Source organism: Sinohyriopsis cumingii, chromosome 9 (genome assembly GCF_028554795.1).
Source record: "Sinohyriopsis cumingii isolate HCF-2022 chromosome 9, ASM2855479v2, whole genome shotgun sequence".
Lineage (NCBI taxonomy): Eukaryota > Metazoa > Mollusca > Bivalvia > Unionida > Unionidae > Sinohyriopsis > Sinohyriopsis cumingii.
The window spans coordinates 63,353,155-63,369,314 of NC_142969.1; the positions used below are offsets into that span (position 1 = coordinate 63,353,155).

The 16,160-nt window shown below is 32.5% G+C and overlaps 1 protein-coding gene across 1 annotated transcript in view; it reads left to right on the forward strand.

The window, feature by feature from the left end:
- Window positions 1-303: 303 nt before the first annotated feature.
- Window positions 304-16,160, forward strand: part of LOC149791918 (homeobox protein Hox-B5-like) — an 85,010-nt gene continuing 69,153 nt past the window's right edge. Inside the window, exon 1 of the mRNA XM_089970430.1 lies at window positions 304-366. Coding sequence (XP_089826556.1) covers window positions 319-366 — 48 coding nt within the window. The 5' untranslated portion in view covers window positions 304-318. The remainder of the gene's footprint in view (window positions 367-16,160) is intronic.

Consider the following 16,160-nt stretch of genomic DNA (forward strand, 5'->3'; position numbering starts at 1 on the left):
CTGCCAGATCAAAGAGCTGAAAACAGATCATCAATTCTTCGGACAAAAGCAGGAACGGTGCGATAAGCTTGTCTTTTAGTAAAGACCATATCAGTCTGCAAACTGTATCTCCTTGGTTTCGATTGATTCCGAATGGTGTAGCGATGATAACTGAAACAATACGAATGTAATCGAATTTATCATGCTTATAGTTTGAGATAAGAGTACAGTATGTTCCGTTCCGCGACCTTATAATTTAAAACGATGATTACTTTTCTCCTTCAATGCAACCTGAAGCCATGGTATTTGTTGCTCACGAGATCAAAATCTCTCACAATCATGGCGATGAAGAAAGAGGCACAACGAAAATCGGAGACAAATCGTAAGGTAAAATATATAGCGGTTGTGTTCGTCTGAATATATGTAGTTTGTATCCATTCTTGTTTTAACCTTAGGGCAGTCAGATAAAACTCTAAAATTACCTCACGTGGTGTTGCATGTCTAATGTTTTCAACGGCAACAGTTAACCTTTTAATTGTTTTCCAAGGAGAAACTTCATAACGTAGTGTAAGATATTCGCTGTATATGTTAACAACAAACATTGATGGTACTACCAGATTTCTTATGAAAGAACGAAGTCCATAGTTCGATTTATATTTGTTCGTTCCGAAATGAATATAATGAATATTACTGATAAAAGAAATGTCTTCAGTTTCGATTGTGTAATTCGTCAACATCAAAGGAGCAGAAAAAAATCTCGTTCGGTACGATATAACATCTCGTGGCTAGGATATGAGATCTTAAGGCTACGGCATAAAATCTCGTCGCCACGAGATAATGTTCATTAGCCAGATCCTCTCCATGCGTCCGTAGAATATGTATTGGTTTAATGTAAAACTAAACGAAAGAGAAATGCGATATCATTTGCTTTACACAAAAAGCTACCGTAGTCATACTCTCACACGTGCGAACATCATCATATTATTGCCGTAGAAAAAAATGTAATATCGATGTTTTCAGACAAATGTACCAGGTGTAACCTTTGTGTCTTCTCGTACAAAGGTAGAAGGACAACTTTTCATCCATGCATACATACACCCATCCGTTCATATATCCATCACTCTATCCACAAATACATGAATGTCAACCTCCTGAAGGAGGTTGATCTAGTGGTCCTCGAGTAAAATTGAGTATCCGAGAAAGGTTATTCAAAGGGTCTTCAAGTTAAACTCGCGTATCCTGACAGAGATGATCTAAGATCCAAGAGTCGTCTGTTAAAAGCTAGTAAATTTATTCTGATCTTCCTTCACATACGCTTTCTTACTTTTGAAACAGTTCAGTTTTATGGCAGCCTTATTATGTATCCTGAACCAGATTTATTTATTTATTTATTTATTTATTTATTTATTTATTTATTTATTTATTTATTATTATTATTATTATTATTATTATTATTATTATTACTCCCGTATGCGATACTTGTCTTTTTGATGTGATATAGATGTCTATGACAGTTTCTTCCGATTCCTGAACTCAAGGTCAAAACTATTTTGTTCAAGATGAGACTTATATTGTGTTTTGATCAGTAAATTTATTGATATCCATACATATTGTCAACATGTTGTTATCACTACAGAAAAACAGTATGTATCATTCATTTATTCTGAATGCGATCTTGTTGAGGGTCAGTTGGTATTGTTCTTCATGCCGCTATTGTCATAAGATCTGATTCTTATTCGAAGTACAGTTATTTTCAGATCAATTGATGTTCACTTTGCACGAGTAAGATCAGGAACTAATTAAACTAAGTAATATACTCGCCATTGTTGTATATGCAGCACTTAAGTGTAATCAAACCCAGGGAGAATATAGGAAACCTTGAATTAGATTTATAAACAGGTTCATTTGTTCAGTACTAATGAATTGGATACCTCAATATGTTCTTCGCTAGACTCATAAAAGTGCCTAAAATGACATTATATGTAATTCAACGCCCTGCCTTTATTGTGAAAGAACATTCAATTCTTCATTTCCCTTTCTAAAACGTGGAATATTAAACCAATCAACTGTCGTTGCAATGTTAATAGGTATATAATACTAACTAATATGACATCAACCGAAGAAAGGTTGAAATAGGTCCAAGATAAATTATTGAATACCGTGTGTCTAGGATATCAATAATGAACGAGACTATTGGTATCTAATTTAATGTCTGAAAGGTATAGAAACAACGCTTTCTGCTGAGAGGAGTCATCATGTTGTATGAAGAGAATAACTCAATTTTAGTTCAAGAAATATGTATAGCTTGCCATTTTTTCTTTTTATTTATTTGTATCTGTAATGATGATTGACCAGAAGAGATTATGCGATGCTCTTCTGTCCTTCGTCCATCGTCCATTAGTTGTCCGTCGTCCTTCGTCCATCGCCCATTCGTTGTCGGTCGTCCCTTTGTTCGTTAACGAAATGTTACCACTTCTCCGCCTATACTACTTGGATGATTGCCATGAAACTTGACACACATTCATCCTTTGGTCTAGTGGATCATAAATGAAAATGGTGATGCTCGGACGTCCAATAGGGCCACCACAGGGTTCCTCTTGAAAGTCTTGTTATCTCTACTCCTCTTGAATCGATGGCCATTATCAATATAGGATTTTCACTTAAAGACTTCTTATGATATCCATCTGGTCGCAAATAAAAATGGCATCGATTTAACATGCGATATGGCCGCCATTTTTGCGGACATATTATAGTCATTGCTATCACAACTATATGCGTAAAAAGTCATGTTGACATGGGGTTTTCACCAGAGAACTTCACATTACATCTAGTGTAAAAAGTCTTGTTGACATGGGGTTTTCACCAGAGAACTTCACATTACATCTAGTGTAAAAAGTCATGTTGACATGGGGTTTTCACCAGAGAACTTCACATTACATCTAGTGGATCTTAAATGAAAATGGCACTGATCTGCCTTCCAGTATGGAATCACAATTTCCACCTTGTAATTTTTGTTAGTACAGTTTCTTCTGAAGGAATTCATATCGTGAAAATATTATCTCCACTCTCCAAATGGACGCCATTTCAACGTGGGGTTTTTATCAATAGACTTATTATGATGCATAATTGGTCATTAATATAAAAAAAACGGCTGTAAATCTAATTTGATTGTGACTACAACCATGTTGATTATCGTGTTGTCAGGAATGGATGTTCATTACAAATAGCGTTTTCACTTGTAATGATGCCTACGTTTTAAGCTGACATCTAATAGGTGTACCACAGCAGCTAATTTGCAAACCTAGCCTTCGCTGAAGAAAATCAAAGATGGCTTCAACACTCAGCAGTTAAAAGGAAGAAATGGTCTTCTCTTGAATTCGTTGGCATTCGTTTCACATGTAGTTTCCGAATAGTGGTATCGATTGGTACATCTTTTATATATATATATATATATATATATATATATATATATATATATATATATATATATATATATATATATATATATATATATATATATATATATATATATCAGTGGGAGCAAAAATGTTATCGTGACAGTGGCGATACCTCCTTTATCGCGACAAGGGCGATATAACTTTTGGAACTACTTTCTTTTTTCTTTTCGAAGTATATGTGTTCATATATCTGTTCTTCGTGCCTGTATTTCAATATTTATGCCTATTTTAAATTCTTTTCCTTCTCTCTCATATTTTATATTCTCTTTCATATTTTATATTATTTTCCTTCTCTCTCAGTCTCACTCACTACCCTTTCCCACCCCCTTCACTTCATCAGGATGAATCGATATTAAAACGTGTCAATGTTTTTGACATTCAAGTAGAAGCCTGTTAAATCGAAAAAAAAGGCGCCGTTAAGAATGAATTTAAATGAACGCCAAAACAAAAACAGCAGGATAAAAGTATGACCTTTGTGTACTATGTTTTTCACATGAATCATGCACATTGTCAATGATCAAACTTAACATGACCGCCGCTATTCGATATTTTGTGTCACCGATATAGTATCCTACACCTGTCACACTTAACAACAAATAGTGTACATTTCTAAGACGATTACATATAGCAATACAAGTGTTGAAGTAGTGATTTTAACTGTCATCACAATCATCATCATGCCTGAAAATAATAGAGAAATCATGCATTGATTAGTGTCCACTGCAAATCGAAATGAAGTGACAATCGAAATCGGGGTGTACCGTCTGTTACCGAAATAGATCGAAAGCATGTCAGCCCACAAAGTTACGTCTAAATGCAAAACAATCATGAAAGCCAAATTCCCCACAATCATTAAAATCTGTAGTTTAATGACGTTAAGCTAAAACGTGCAAGAAATGTACCTCTACATCTTCATATCAAAACATTAATTTGACAAAATACACAACTGCAATCATTAAATATACAATCTGAGTCTGCAAAATGTCACTGTCCTAAAATGATGGTCCAGTTTCGGAATGTCTCTTAATTGATGTATATCAGTCCTAAATCGCATTAATACAGAAATAAAGAAATCGATGAAAATCAATGAGTTTGGCCAACAATATATATAATTAAACATATAAACATATATAATTAAACGAAAATCTACTCGATTTATTGTTTACTAAAATCTACTCGTTTTAGTATCAGTAATATTTCATTGGAGAATTATAAATATTAACATGTTCTCACTTTACGGGTGAGATAAGTCCTACTAAAAAAATCGTAGATATCCTCCGTATATCAAATCTATCTATCTAACTATCTAACTATCTATCTATCTATCTATCTATATATATATATATATATATATATATATATATATATATATATATATATATATATATATATATATATATATATATATATATATATATATATATATATATATATATATATATATATATATATATATATATATATATATATATATATATATATATATATATATATATATATATATATATATATATATATATATATATATATATATATATATATATATATATATATATATATATATATATATATATATATATATATATATATATATATATATATATATATATATATATATATATTTATAAAGAGTATATATAAAGAGAGAGAGAGGGTTATGGTTTGCAAAAATATATTAAATGTGAATAATGCATGAGATCATGTGAAGGATACAGATACGAAATAATGTTTTCTTGACCTTTCGATTTATTCGATTTACCATTTAATTTACACCATTCAGTTTTATGAAAGTGGTAAAGATCGTTTGGAAAACAGTGTTTCTAATAATAGCTCTTCCATACACGATATGGAACTACATGATTGACAAGTTACTAAAATTAAGTGAACCGGGAATTATTAATATTCCCGGAATAGAAACGTTTCTTCGAGACCGACATGTCTTCTTATTATAATCAGACTGCAGGATCAATACAATTTTGCTTTGTCATGTGGATCAGTAGAGAGAAAATGGTCGTACATACCTGAATACAGAGGATATATATTTTAGAAGAAAAAAAAGCAAGATCCCCAACCCCTAGCCTCCAACTGCATATATATAATTTGATTTCTTTTCGTTTTTATGGTGAACATGCGTGATATGCAGCTTATTTTTAAATACCTGAATTGACCATTGCCATTATAATTCATTGTGCATCTTTCAATCACATCTTTTTGTGCCTTTTTAGACAGTGCTTTAATTGATGAAACAATTTAACAAAATAAACATTATCTATATATTCGACCTTTTGCAAAAGGCGTACAATCCTGCAACTTTATATCTTTATTAACAGAGACTTAACAAAACGTGAATTTCTATCAAAATATTTAAAGACTTTTCAAATTATTTAGCATTATTTTTCCTGAGCTTCTTTAAACTTCGTAGTGAGTATTTTAGGCTGTATCGGTTTCTTTGGTTAATATTCAAACATTCAGTATTTAAATTCCTGCCTAACAGCAATATAGTTTTGTCATTATAGCATTAATCCAAAACATTTCTTCATTCATGTTATATATGGTACTGAAATAAATTATGTTGTCATTTTTAAAAAGTATTTGTATCTGCCTGACATTGACATAGGTCTATCAGATGTGCCATTTTTAGCAGCTCTGTTACAACGTACCATCCATATGGACACAAACACTGCATGGGCAAAGTGTAAGTTTCAAGGTAGTTGTTTACTTCCATCTACAATAACGCGTAACCATACATTCTTTTGAATGTACGGGATTAAACTTGTAATGGGGGACATCTAGAATCAAGCTTAGTTTTGTTCTTTTTTTTGTGATAAAACTTGTAATAAGGGTCATCTAAGAAACGTTTCATGAAGAGAACTTCCTCAAGATAATATTTAACCCCTTATTTTCCGTCTGAAATGTCTGACTCAATTTTAACCTTTACTTTCATTAAATTTTGTTTTAGAAAACTCAGTATATATGTTCGTCTCTGTAACTTTGAAGCTTTAAACCAAACACTTAAACCCAAATTAAAATTCCGAACAGCAATCTTCAATTGAATCCCGAAACTTTATAAGCTTCTTTGCGAGCCATTGGTTTGAAATTTGAATTTTTAAAAACATTTCTAGGAATAATATATAAATTATATTCCAGTAGATTATAGAAACTACCCTCATCTCCCCCCAAAAATGAAAACACAGTAACGCCAACATTACTATGTAGTTTGAACGTTGATAGATTACGAGTTCTTATTCTGGCTTCGAAAGTCTTGCATGAATTGTTTGAGACGAATTTTCCAAGAAATGTCGGGATTTGAATTGTTTTTTTCCGAAACGTTTAAAGATGAAGTTTATGTTCTTGTTTCACCGACGTTATTAGATATATTATATTATCACCGACGTTATTAGATATATTATATTATCACCGACGTTATTAGATATATTATATTATCACCGACGTTATTAGATATATTATATTATCACCGACGTTATTAGATATATTATCACCGACGTTATTAGATATAGTATATTATCACCGACGTTATTAGATATAGTATATTATCACCGACGTTATTAGATATAGTATATTATTACCGACATTATTAGATATATTATATTATCACCGACGTTATTAGATATATTATATTATCACCGACGTTATTAGATATATTATATTATCACCGACGTTATTAGATATATTATATTATCTGAAGTAAAATTTAATGCATAAACTGTATGCTCACATTTATTAGTTGTATATCAGTTTAAAGCACATTTTCATTCACATGACTCTTAGGATAAAATGGAGAGACCAATGTAATTTAGCTATGTTTCGGATTTAGTTTATATACAATACCTGAAATTTTCTACTGAAACTGAAGAATGGAATGTCATGGGAAAGTTCTCTCGTTTTCCATGGGAAAAAAGCCAAACAAATATTGTCCCAATGCGATTATTACTAGAATGTCCCCAGTGTGGAAATGGTGGAGCATATATTTTTACCATTGTCTGTTTGGCATACCTCCGATCACACTTCGGTCAATGTTTGCTTTTAGGCCAGCTTTCAAGAACCGTCCTGGGGCATTCGTGTCTCATAAAAACATACAAAATGGAGTACTGAATTCATTCGAGCAACATTCTTCACTTTCAGCTTATTTTTCCACTGACATAACCATTGCATTTACGTATGATGATATTTCTCTTATATGTGATTGCACAAGTCTTATTCCTTCAGCTGATTCTCTTTGGTTCCTTGCTAAGGGGATTATCTTGTGGGCCTCTACAGGACATCGTATACTCTTTTCACTGACAGCGTACTTTGATCGAGATCAGTACATGCGTTTCTTAGTACTATACAATAGTGTTAGTCGTTCTATTCGTATTCAGCTGTTTAACATCCCCAAGTGCGCACGACACCTGGTAAATAAAAGAAACGTGACCCTCCATTGTGGTGTCTGATTTTGATGCCCATATTTAAAGCACATTTTATTCACCTTACATTTTTTTTATTAGGTTTCTATTGTGATGATCTTTGAATTTCGGGTTTACAATTTATATATGGAATATATTGGAGTCGATTTTTTCCTGCTTTTCTCCTTATGTAATTTCGGGATTCCTTACAACATCCACAAACCATATACATTGATCAACCTTCTACTAGTTGTTTCACTAAAACTTAAAGATAGCTGTCGCTCTTAAATTTTGGGATGCATTATGAATTTGGTCTTTATATTTTTGATGTTGATGATCAGTCCTAATCAATTGATTTGTTTATTTGTTTTCTTATTGGATCTGTGAATGTTCAACTCTTTGCAAGCCATACAAAGATACAACGTGTCCTTAATTTTGGGATTTTTTTCGGTAATATGTAGTTATAAAGAGTTAGATTACACGAATGTGTACAGTTTATTTATATTAGACATTACGTTGCATGCTATGATAGTATTTGTTTAAAACTTATTGCAAAATAGAACATTTGACATGCGCATCAAAACCCCATATAGACACACGAATTAGAAATATTCATACAAAGTTTCTCTCTCTTAGACATGTCTAACATCACTGTTTCTGTCACCTCGTTTGTTATTCCTTACGTTTTTCTCTTCGCCTGGAGGTGGCTTCGGCTGATATAATGTCGAAAGATACAGGAACATTTCTATCATCCGAATTATTCTCTCTCTCTCTCTCTCTCTCTCTCTCTCTGCTTTATATATGGTCAAATGAAAATAAAAAGATCAGTGGCAGTAAAGTATCTAAATTGTGTTATACAAACTGCTAACATTTCTAAACCTGATCATATATATGGATTCAAATTACGACCAAAAGTGTACAAATTACCGAGTCTTTATCGCCTGAATTTGTTTTTTGTTTTTTCAAAAGGTGTATATTAGCTGTTATTATATAGAAGTAAGGTTAATGTAAAGAAAGGATTATAGATAACTAAACTGACTAAGGGACTAAGAATGTGTGCCAAATTTTAACAATGTCTGAAAACTCGGACGACGGCTTGGGTAGCTGAGTAAAAAGGTGATTTGGAGAAATAGTCACGCCCCATTTGACAAACAGTAGTCTAAATGTGAACATATCTGATTACTCTACCTACCAATTTAATATTTTAGTTCCTAAATGAAGGAAGCCTTTTATTTTATAAATCGCACATGTAGATGAGGGTAACTTTCGTACTCCTTCTCCAGGGTTAAATAAAACAATGCGATTTCCAAGAAAGAAGAAATTCAGTCTAGTTAAAAATATGTTCTGTCATTTTAGTCAATATTTAATTGAAATAAAGTTTGTGTATGCGTATGTATGTGTATGTGTGTATGTGGATATGTGTATGTGTATGTATGTGTATGTGTATGTGTGTGTGTTTGTATATGTGTGTGTTTCTTGTGCAAATGAATAATTAGGCAAATAAGTCATAGTCAAACAGTATTATATATATCAAATTACATGGACATAATTGGAAATGTAATACCGTTTCTTAAACAATTAAATCAATAATAAATGAAATGAACTAACATTTCAATCAATAAGCAGCGCGGACACAGGGCTGAAGACATAGTAATCTTGTTAGTGTCATAGGCCTCTTCTATGGTACATGACTGCTTCGTAACTTGCTGGCGTTCGAAATAACTTTAAGTGAGAAATTTGAATTGTGACATTTTATAAATGCATATCTGACAATGAGTTGTAATAATTTATATATTTAAAATAAATCAATGAATATTAAAGAAAATAAATTTGTAATTTATTCATGACAACAGTTATTAATTAATATTAACTTATGATGACCACAAAACAGAGTGCAATACAATGTGTGATTAAATAAGAAGTCAATTTAATACTTTGCTTTTCTACGGCTAATTAAAAATTAAATTATATTTGATAAAATTTGAATTTATTTTTTGACTTCTTTTACTTAGGTAAACGTTGCTAATCCAGCGTAGTGTAACATATTGGCCTTTCATATATCTTTTAAATTGACTCTATTGAGTTGTTCTTAAATTGTTAACTTAAAAATGTGTTGGATAAAAGCGCTGTGATTCAACAAGATATTACAGACTTTGAATGAATTGTAGGCAATAAGATGACACAAAATTTTCGAATGTCTCTATGTCGAAAGGAATTTGTTTTCTCAAGAAAGGATATGAATGTAATATGTCCTTCAGAGGAGTTTAAAATGGAGTTTTTTTTCCATTAGGTGTGTCTAAAATATAAAAATCGTTTGAATAAAAGTGGAAATAAGAAAACAGTTCCCACAAATTTTGTGGAAATGATCAAAGCAAATATGAAAGAACAACCTTTAGAATATAATGGAAAATGTTGAATATTACTTAAAGAAAAACGTTTTCATCGTCACTCTATATACAATATTTAATATTCCCACCACTAATACTGCTAGAGATTAACTGATTTCATGGACTATTAAAATGGAGATATTTTGGCCAAAACAAACAAATTTGATTGTATTGTGAATTCGTTAAATAATAATACTTTCAACGCATGTGTTTAGATTTGCGTATTGACATCGCAATTGCTCTATTTTCTGTTGTTTAGTCCGGACATCCACATGATTACAGTCGCACATTCATTATAGTGTAGAGAATGCAGGATCCTGTATCTTTCTACCTGCCTCCACATCATGACAGTTGAATGCCACATGGCTACACCCCACTCTTATCAGACAGTCGGTTCTTCATTCTGCATACAAAAGATAGAGCCGCTATGTCATTAGGTCATCGGGGACAAATTAGAATTAGACCTGGCCGTCCATTCATAACACTTTATTTCTTCTTCAAAATATTCTAACCAATTAAAAGGCAGGATTTGTCTATTTTAACTGCATTTCTTGAGCAACACTACTTAATAGGAATATTCGGTAAAAAAGTCCGATGATCAGATAAATGTATATCTGTTTAATTGGTGTAAATACATCTATGTCGGTTTATTTCATGTAAATAAATGTATGTATATTTATTTGGTGTAAATATACGTTTATCTACCTATGGCATATAATCAGTTCAAGAGGTTTGTGTGATTCATATAAACAAAATCAATTTTTAGGATCTGTAATCAGCAAAGTTCCTTTCCGCGAAAATTACAAAAGATACATTCTTAATTTTCTTCTTTATCGCATAATTGACATTAGAAAATTCCAGGATTTGTTACAAGAATATCATTATTGTGAACAACGAATAGTCTCTTTTTGCCGAAAAGCAAATGCATTATTGTGTTGCCCTATATTTACAACGTGAAATCTGGAGAAAAATAGATTTAAACATCAACAACAACAGAATACAGAAAATTATATATGGTAGTCCGTTTAGACACCACCTGAAATCCAAGTCAGCTCAATAGTTTTCAATTTCTAGCTCTGCGCTGTCTAACTTAATTCTTTGTCTTTAGACGACACCATATAGTCACTGTTGTACATGCATAACTATTTCATGACGTAAAAATAAATTAATGATGTCTCCATAATTTCAATTTTAAACACGAACTTTTCAGCAGCTAACATCCTTGACTTGCATTTGCTTCAGTTTCGTTCGACGCATACGATTGTGTCTAACGAAGAGTTAGAGTATAGTTTCATGTTGCTTGTTGCTGTCTTTTTTTGCGATTTTGATTCTTTTTATTTTTTTATTTTTTATTTTAAGGCTTTTCTTTCAGCGTAACGAATACAGTGTGATAATCGTCTGTGATATAGGTGCCAAGATTTGTTGGTTTCTGTCCATATCAAAGGATTATTCTAAAATGTTAATTGGTATTGCATTGCCCAATTGCATGCTAATCGTTATTGTAATTGTTACTGTTAAATGACTGTTGATATAAACTTAGAATACTCGAGGAACAAAACTACCAAGTGGAAAGCGAAATTGTGAAACGTTTAGTTGAATGTTAGGGGAGCTTTACTAGATATGCAGCGTTTGTTCGTACAATTCATTAGTGTGGTAATAGTTCTTAATGTTTCTAGTATTCGGGTTCGACGGTCAACAAAATGCGAGATACCGAGAGTTTCAAAATTCACTTTTAAGATTTTTCCAAACACTTTGAAAGATAAAAGAAAACATGTTTAAAAATCATTCGCAGAATGGCCAATGGAAATTACTCCTTTCTTGTGGTACTCATCTTTGGCATCAACCAATCAGATGGGCCTTGCCTTTATCATTGAACGTACGTCGATCTTTGAATGTCGTATCATGGACGTAAGTAAATCTTTGAATGTCGTATCTTGGACGTAGGTAAATCCTTGAATGTCGTCTCACAGCGTCCTTGAGGTTATTTGCCGAAGATTACACGTGAACCGTATAATTTTATGAACCTAAGCTAACATGTTTAGACACCAATACATTTCTTAGCGTCTTTAAATAATCTGTTTAGATAGACAAATAGTTCTATCTGTCTGTCTGTCTCTGTCTCTTTCTCTCTCTCTCTCTCTCTCTCTCTCTCTGTCTGTCTCTCTCTATATATATAGATAGATATATATATAGAACGATCGATAGATAGATAGATAGATAGATAGATAGATAGATAGATAGATAGATAGATAGATAGATAGATAGAGAGATAGATAGATAGATATAGCTAGATAGATAGATTGATATATAGATCGATAGATCGATAGATAAATAGATATATTTGATACACATCAATTACTATATGGTAAACATGTTGGTGTCTATTCCTGTACATTGTAATTAAATTGTTGTTGTCTACCCCACTGTCCGTTAAATAATGCATTTTTGACGATTTTAAAGAAAATATAGGAGTACACTGGGTCATTTCTGGGCTATGTTAATTCAGTTTTACATTTTGTTGAATTTGGCTTCTAAACTGGTTTAGTACTCGCTTCTAGACACCATTACTTGCGCTATTGTCAGATTCGTGACCAAAGGGTACCAATTCGAATCCTTCTACTGGATCGTCCTGGTCAGGTACCATAATGTGTTCTTGGGAAAGCAATTTACTTCAATTACTCATGACTAAATAACCTACTTCTGTAGCTGTGCCGTAAAACAGGACACCACACCAAACCACTTCAAGGCAAAATCTGATCTCTTAATTGCGCATTTTCTGTTTCAAATAAATCACGGTGACTATTTCTCCAGTAAGCACTAGCAATTTTTCTTTTGCTTTCATTTTCTTTCCACACCCTTCGACATTTATTAATCATTGGAGGATCCTTAATTTTGCTTCTCAAACATTGAGTCTGTTGGTTTTGTTTGCATCTCTCACATACCCGCATCTTAAGCAAATAATTTGGACGGGAAAAGGCACGGATTACAAAGAAGCAAACTCAATGAATATATTAGATTCATTTCCTCTTAGAATATAAGGAAGATTGATATATAACATCTTTCCGTTCATGATATATAACATTTGCTCAGAATTAATGTTTTGCGATGGAAGCACGCTCGTAAAAGTTTGGGAGAAAACAATACGTTTATTTTCAATTCCAGTTTCAATTAAGTTTCCAATATCTTCCAAAGCAGAAACCCAAGATTAAAAAAATGCATCTTAATTTTCTTTTATAGAAAATGTCGAGGCAAATAGAATTAATATAAATAAAATATTGTTTCTATCTGTTCCGTTAAAATCTGATTTAAAACACTGGGGCTCTTTATGGAACGTATTGCCAAAAATGTGTTGGTATGAATACAGTGTAATTCTAATCAGGGCGAGAGCTCTTTCTTTCTACATGTCATTCAAATGCAATAATAATAATAAATACAATCATTCTGCTAAGGTGATTATGATGAATCAGTTAACCTTTACTGACCGTCGTAGTTTCTATGCATACTGGATAAAACAACTTTATTTTCATCTGTTACAACGCAATAAACTTTTTTATTACAAAATTTAATGCAACGCTGTCAAATGCAACTCGTTTCAGAAATTTTAACAGGTCCAGTTTGCCCATATGAGACCACAAAGTATGTGATTGATCTTTTTGGACGAATCAGTAGATATCTGGATGAACAAGTAGGCCTAATCTTGATATTTGGATGAACAAGTAGGCTTAATATTGATATTTGGATGAACCAGTAGGCCTAATATTGATATTTGGATGAACCAGTAGGCCTAATATTGATATCTGGGTGAACAAGTAGGCCTAATATTGATATTTGGATGAACCAGTAGGCCTAATATTGATCATGACCAGGCCGATGACGATATCATAGATTGGCTTGCTCGCTACGTTCATGCCAGAAATACTTAATATTTTATCAAGTGGCAAGCCATGAGTTAAAATACATTCTTTTTGGTAGCACACGATGATGTGTATACACGATAAAAAGATTTTCTTTTTATTATACATACGACTTGCTCCAAAATAGAAATTTCCTAAATTAAACTTACTTTTCATCACAACACCCCACCATTCGTTTCGTAAATTCACCCCACTTTCATGGCCATATCATGTACATATGAGTGACTAAAGAAAGCGTTAGGAATGGGATGACCTAATCTATCGGAGTGAATTCCATTTGTCTCCGTTTTGTTAACTATTTGGTCATCATATCTGATCACAAAGCAAATCATATTCAGCAATGCATCCCGGCCAGTGTATTATTGTTCGCAAGGAAGCAACGGAAATTAGCTTCATAGAGACGCGAACAGCGTCAACTGAAATTTCTTCTCCAAAATTAATTTATGTGTGTGAAATGTAGCATGAATAGTTAAATTTATACTAATGAGGAAAAATAATGTAAGAACACCTTGTTGCAAGCAAAGTTAGACTTCCTACAATGATTACTTCATAATATTGATCATTGAAAATACTTTCTCACTCGATGATATTAAAACATATTCCTTTGATTTTCAACAACTCGCTAGGGGCAGTTCTTGCCGTGTTCTTCTTAGGCTGATTTATACAGTTGTTCTATGTAAAAACAGTCTAGGTAAACCGAGTCTAGTGACTAAGAATTTAATTCTATAACGTCAAGTAAATAGACAAAACTACACGTTTTGTTTTGGGGGCTATCCGCATGGGCGGAAAGAACTATTTTGATATGGCGTTGGAATATGCCGAGACAGTCAGCGCGAGACCTATGTTCCTACGCCCGATACAAATAATACTTTCTCTCCTTGGAACAAAGCAACTATGTAGCTAAATATATATTACATATTCACATTTTAGTCACACATTTTTTTAAAGTTTCTTAATCTATGCGCTTAAAACTACTAATCAGGCACTTAGTGTTTAATTCATGATAGTGTATAGCCCTATAAGACGTTTCCATGTGACGTACTTTACTCCGGTTAGGCTTAGATATATACTGTGCAGTTGTGTAATCAGTTTATCTGCATTGCTTTGAATGTTTGACAACTTTTGTATGGGAGATATGATGGATTCATACCGAAGTCAAATACAAAGTGATTTTTTTTTTACAAAATTCTCAAATAGAACCGAGATTTTGGACTAGTAAGTGACCTTTTTCTTAAAACCGAACTTACTAAATACACACATTATACTTTCAAGCTAATTTATGCGCATATTTCGAGGAATAACAGTCATTAACTACATTCAGTTATATACAAAATGCTCATTAGGAACTACTTTGTAGACCAACCTACTCTTATCGTAGCTGCTTTTGGTTGATTAGATTTGTTTGTGAATGAACTAAACAAGCTGTTTCGTCCATTTGACAGTTGAGATAATAATGTTAACGATGTGGAAGAGTCACAAATAAAACTTTGAAGCAAACAAACGAAATGGACGTTGTATACGCAATGTCCGCAACGAACGTGAGAGACGCGGTAATTGAAAATGTGTTATTCTGATCGAATAATCAGTTATTTAGGAGAATTATTCGTATCTTTACGCAAATACAATGGTTCAGACTATGATCTGTGCACTAGAGGGTGTATAAAAATAGCATAGAAAAGCATATTAAAGCCAAGGGGTATCGCATAACTATCAGAAACAAATCATTTTATAAGTCAGTCAAAACACTAAATCATAAAAAAATGCATCTGTATGGTTTGGTAGGAAACTAAGAGCACCCTAGTCAAAAAGTCAATTTAAAAACCTGATACACATTGCAATTTTGACTTCATTTCCAACTAAGATCAGATTGTCCGTACTGCACAGAAATGACCCAATAAATCAAATATATCATAAGAAGCAAATCAGAATTGAGCGAAGCAATAGAAACAAACAAAATCCAAACATTCCAGATCAAATGGAAACAGTGTTTTCACTGCGCATTCATTCAAAATACGACTC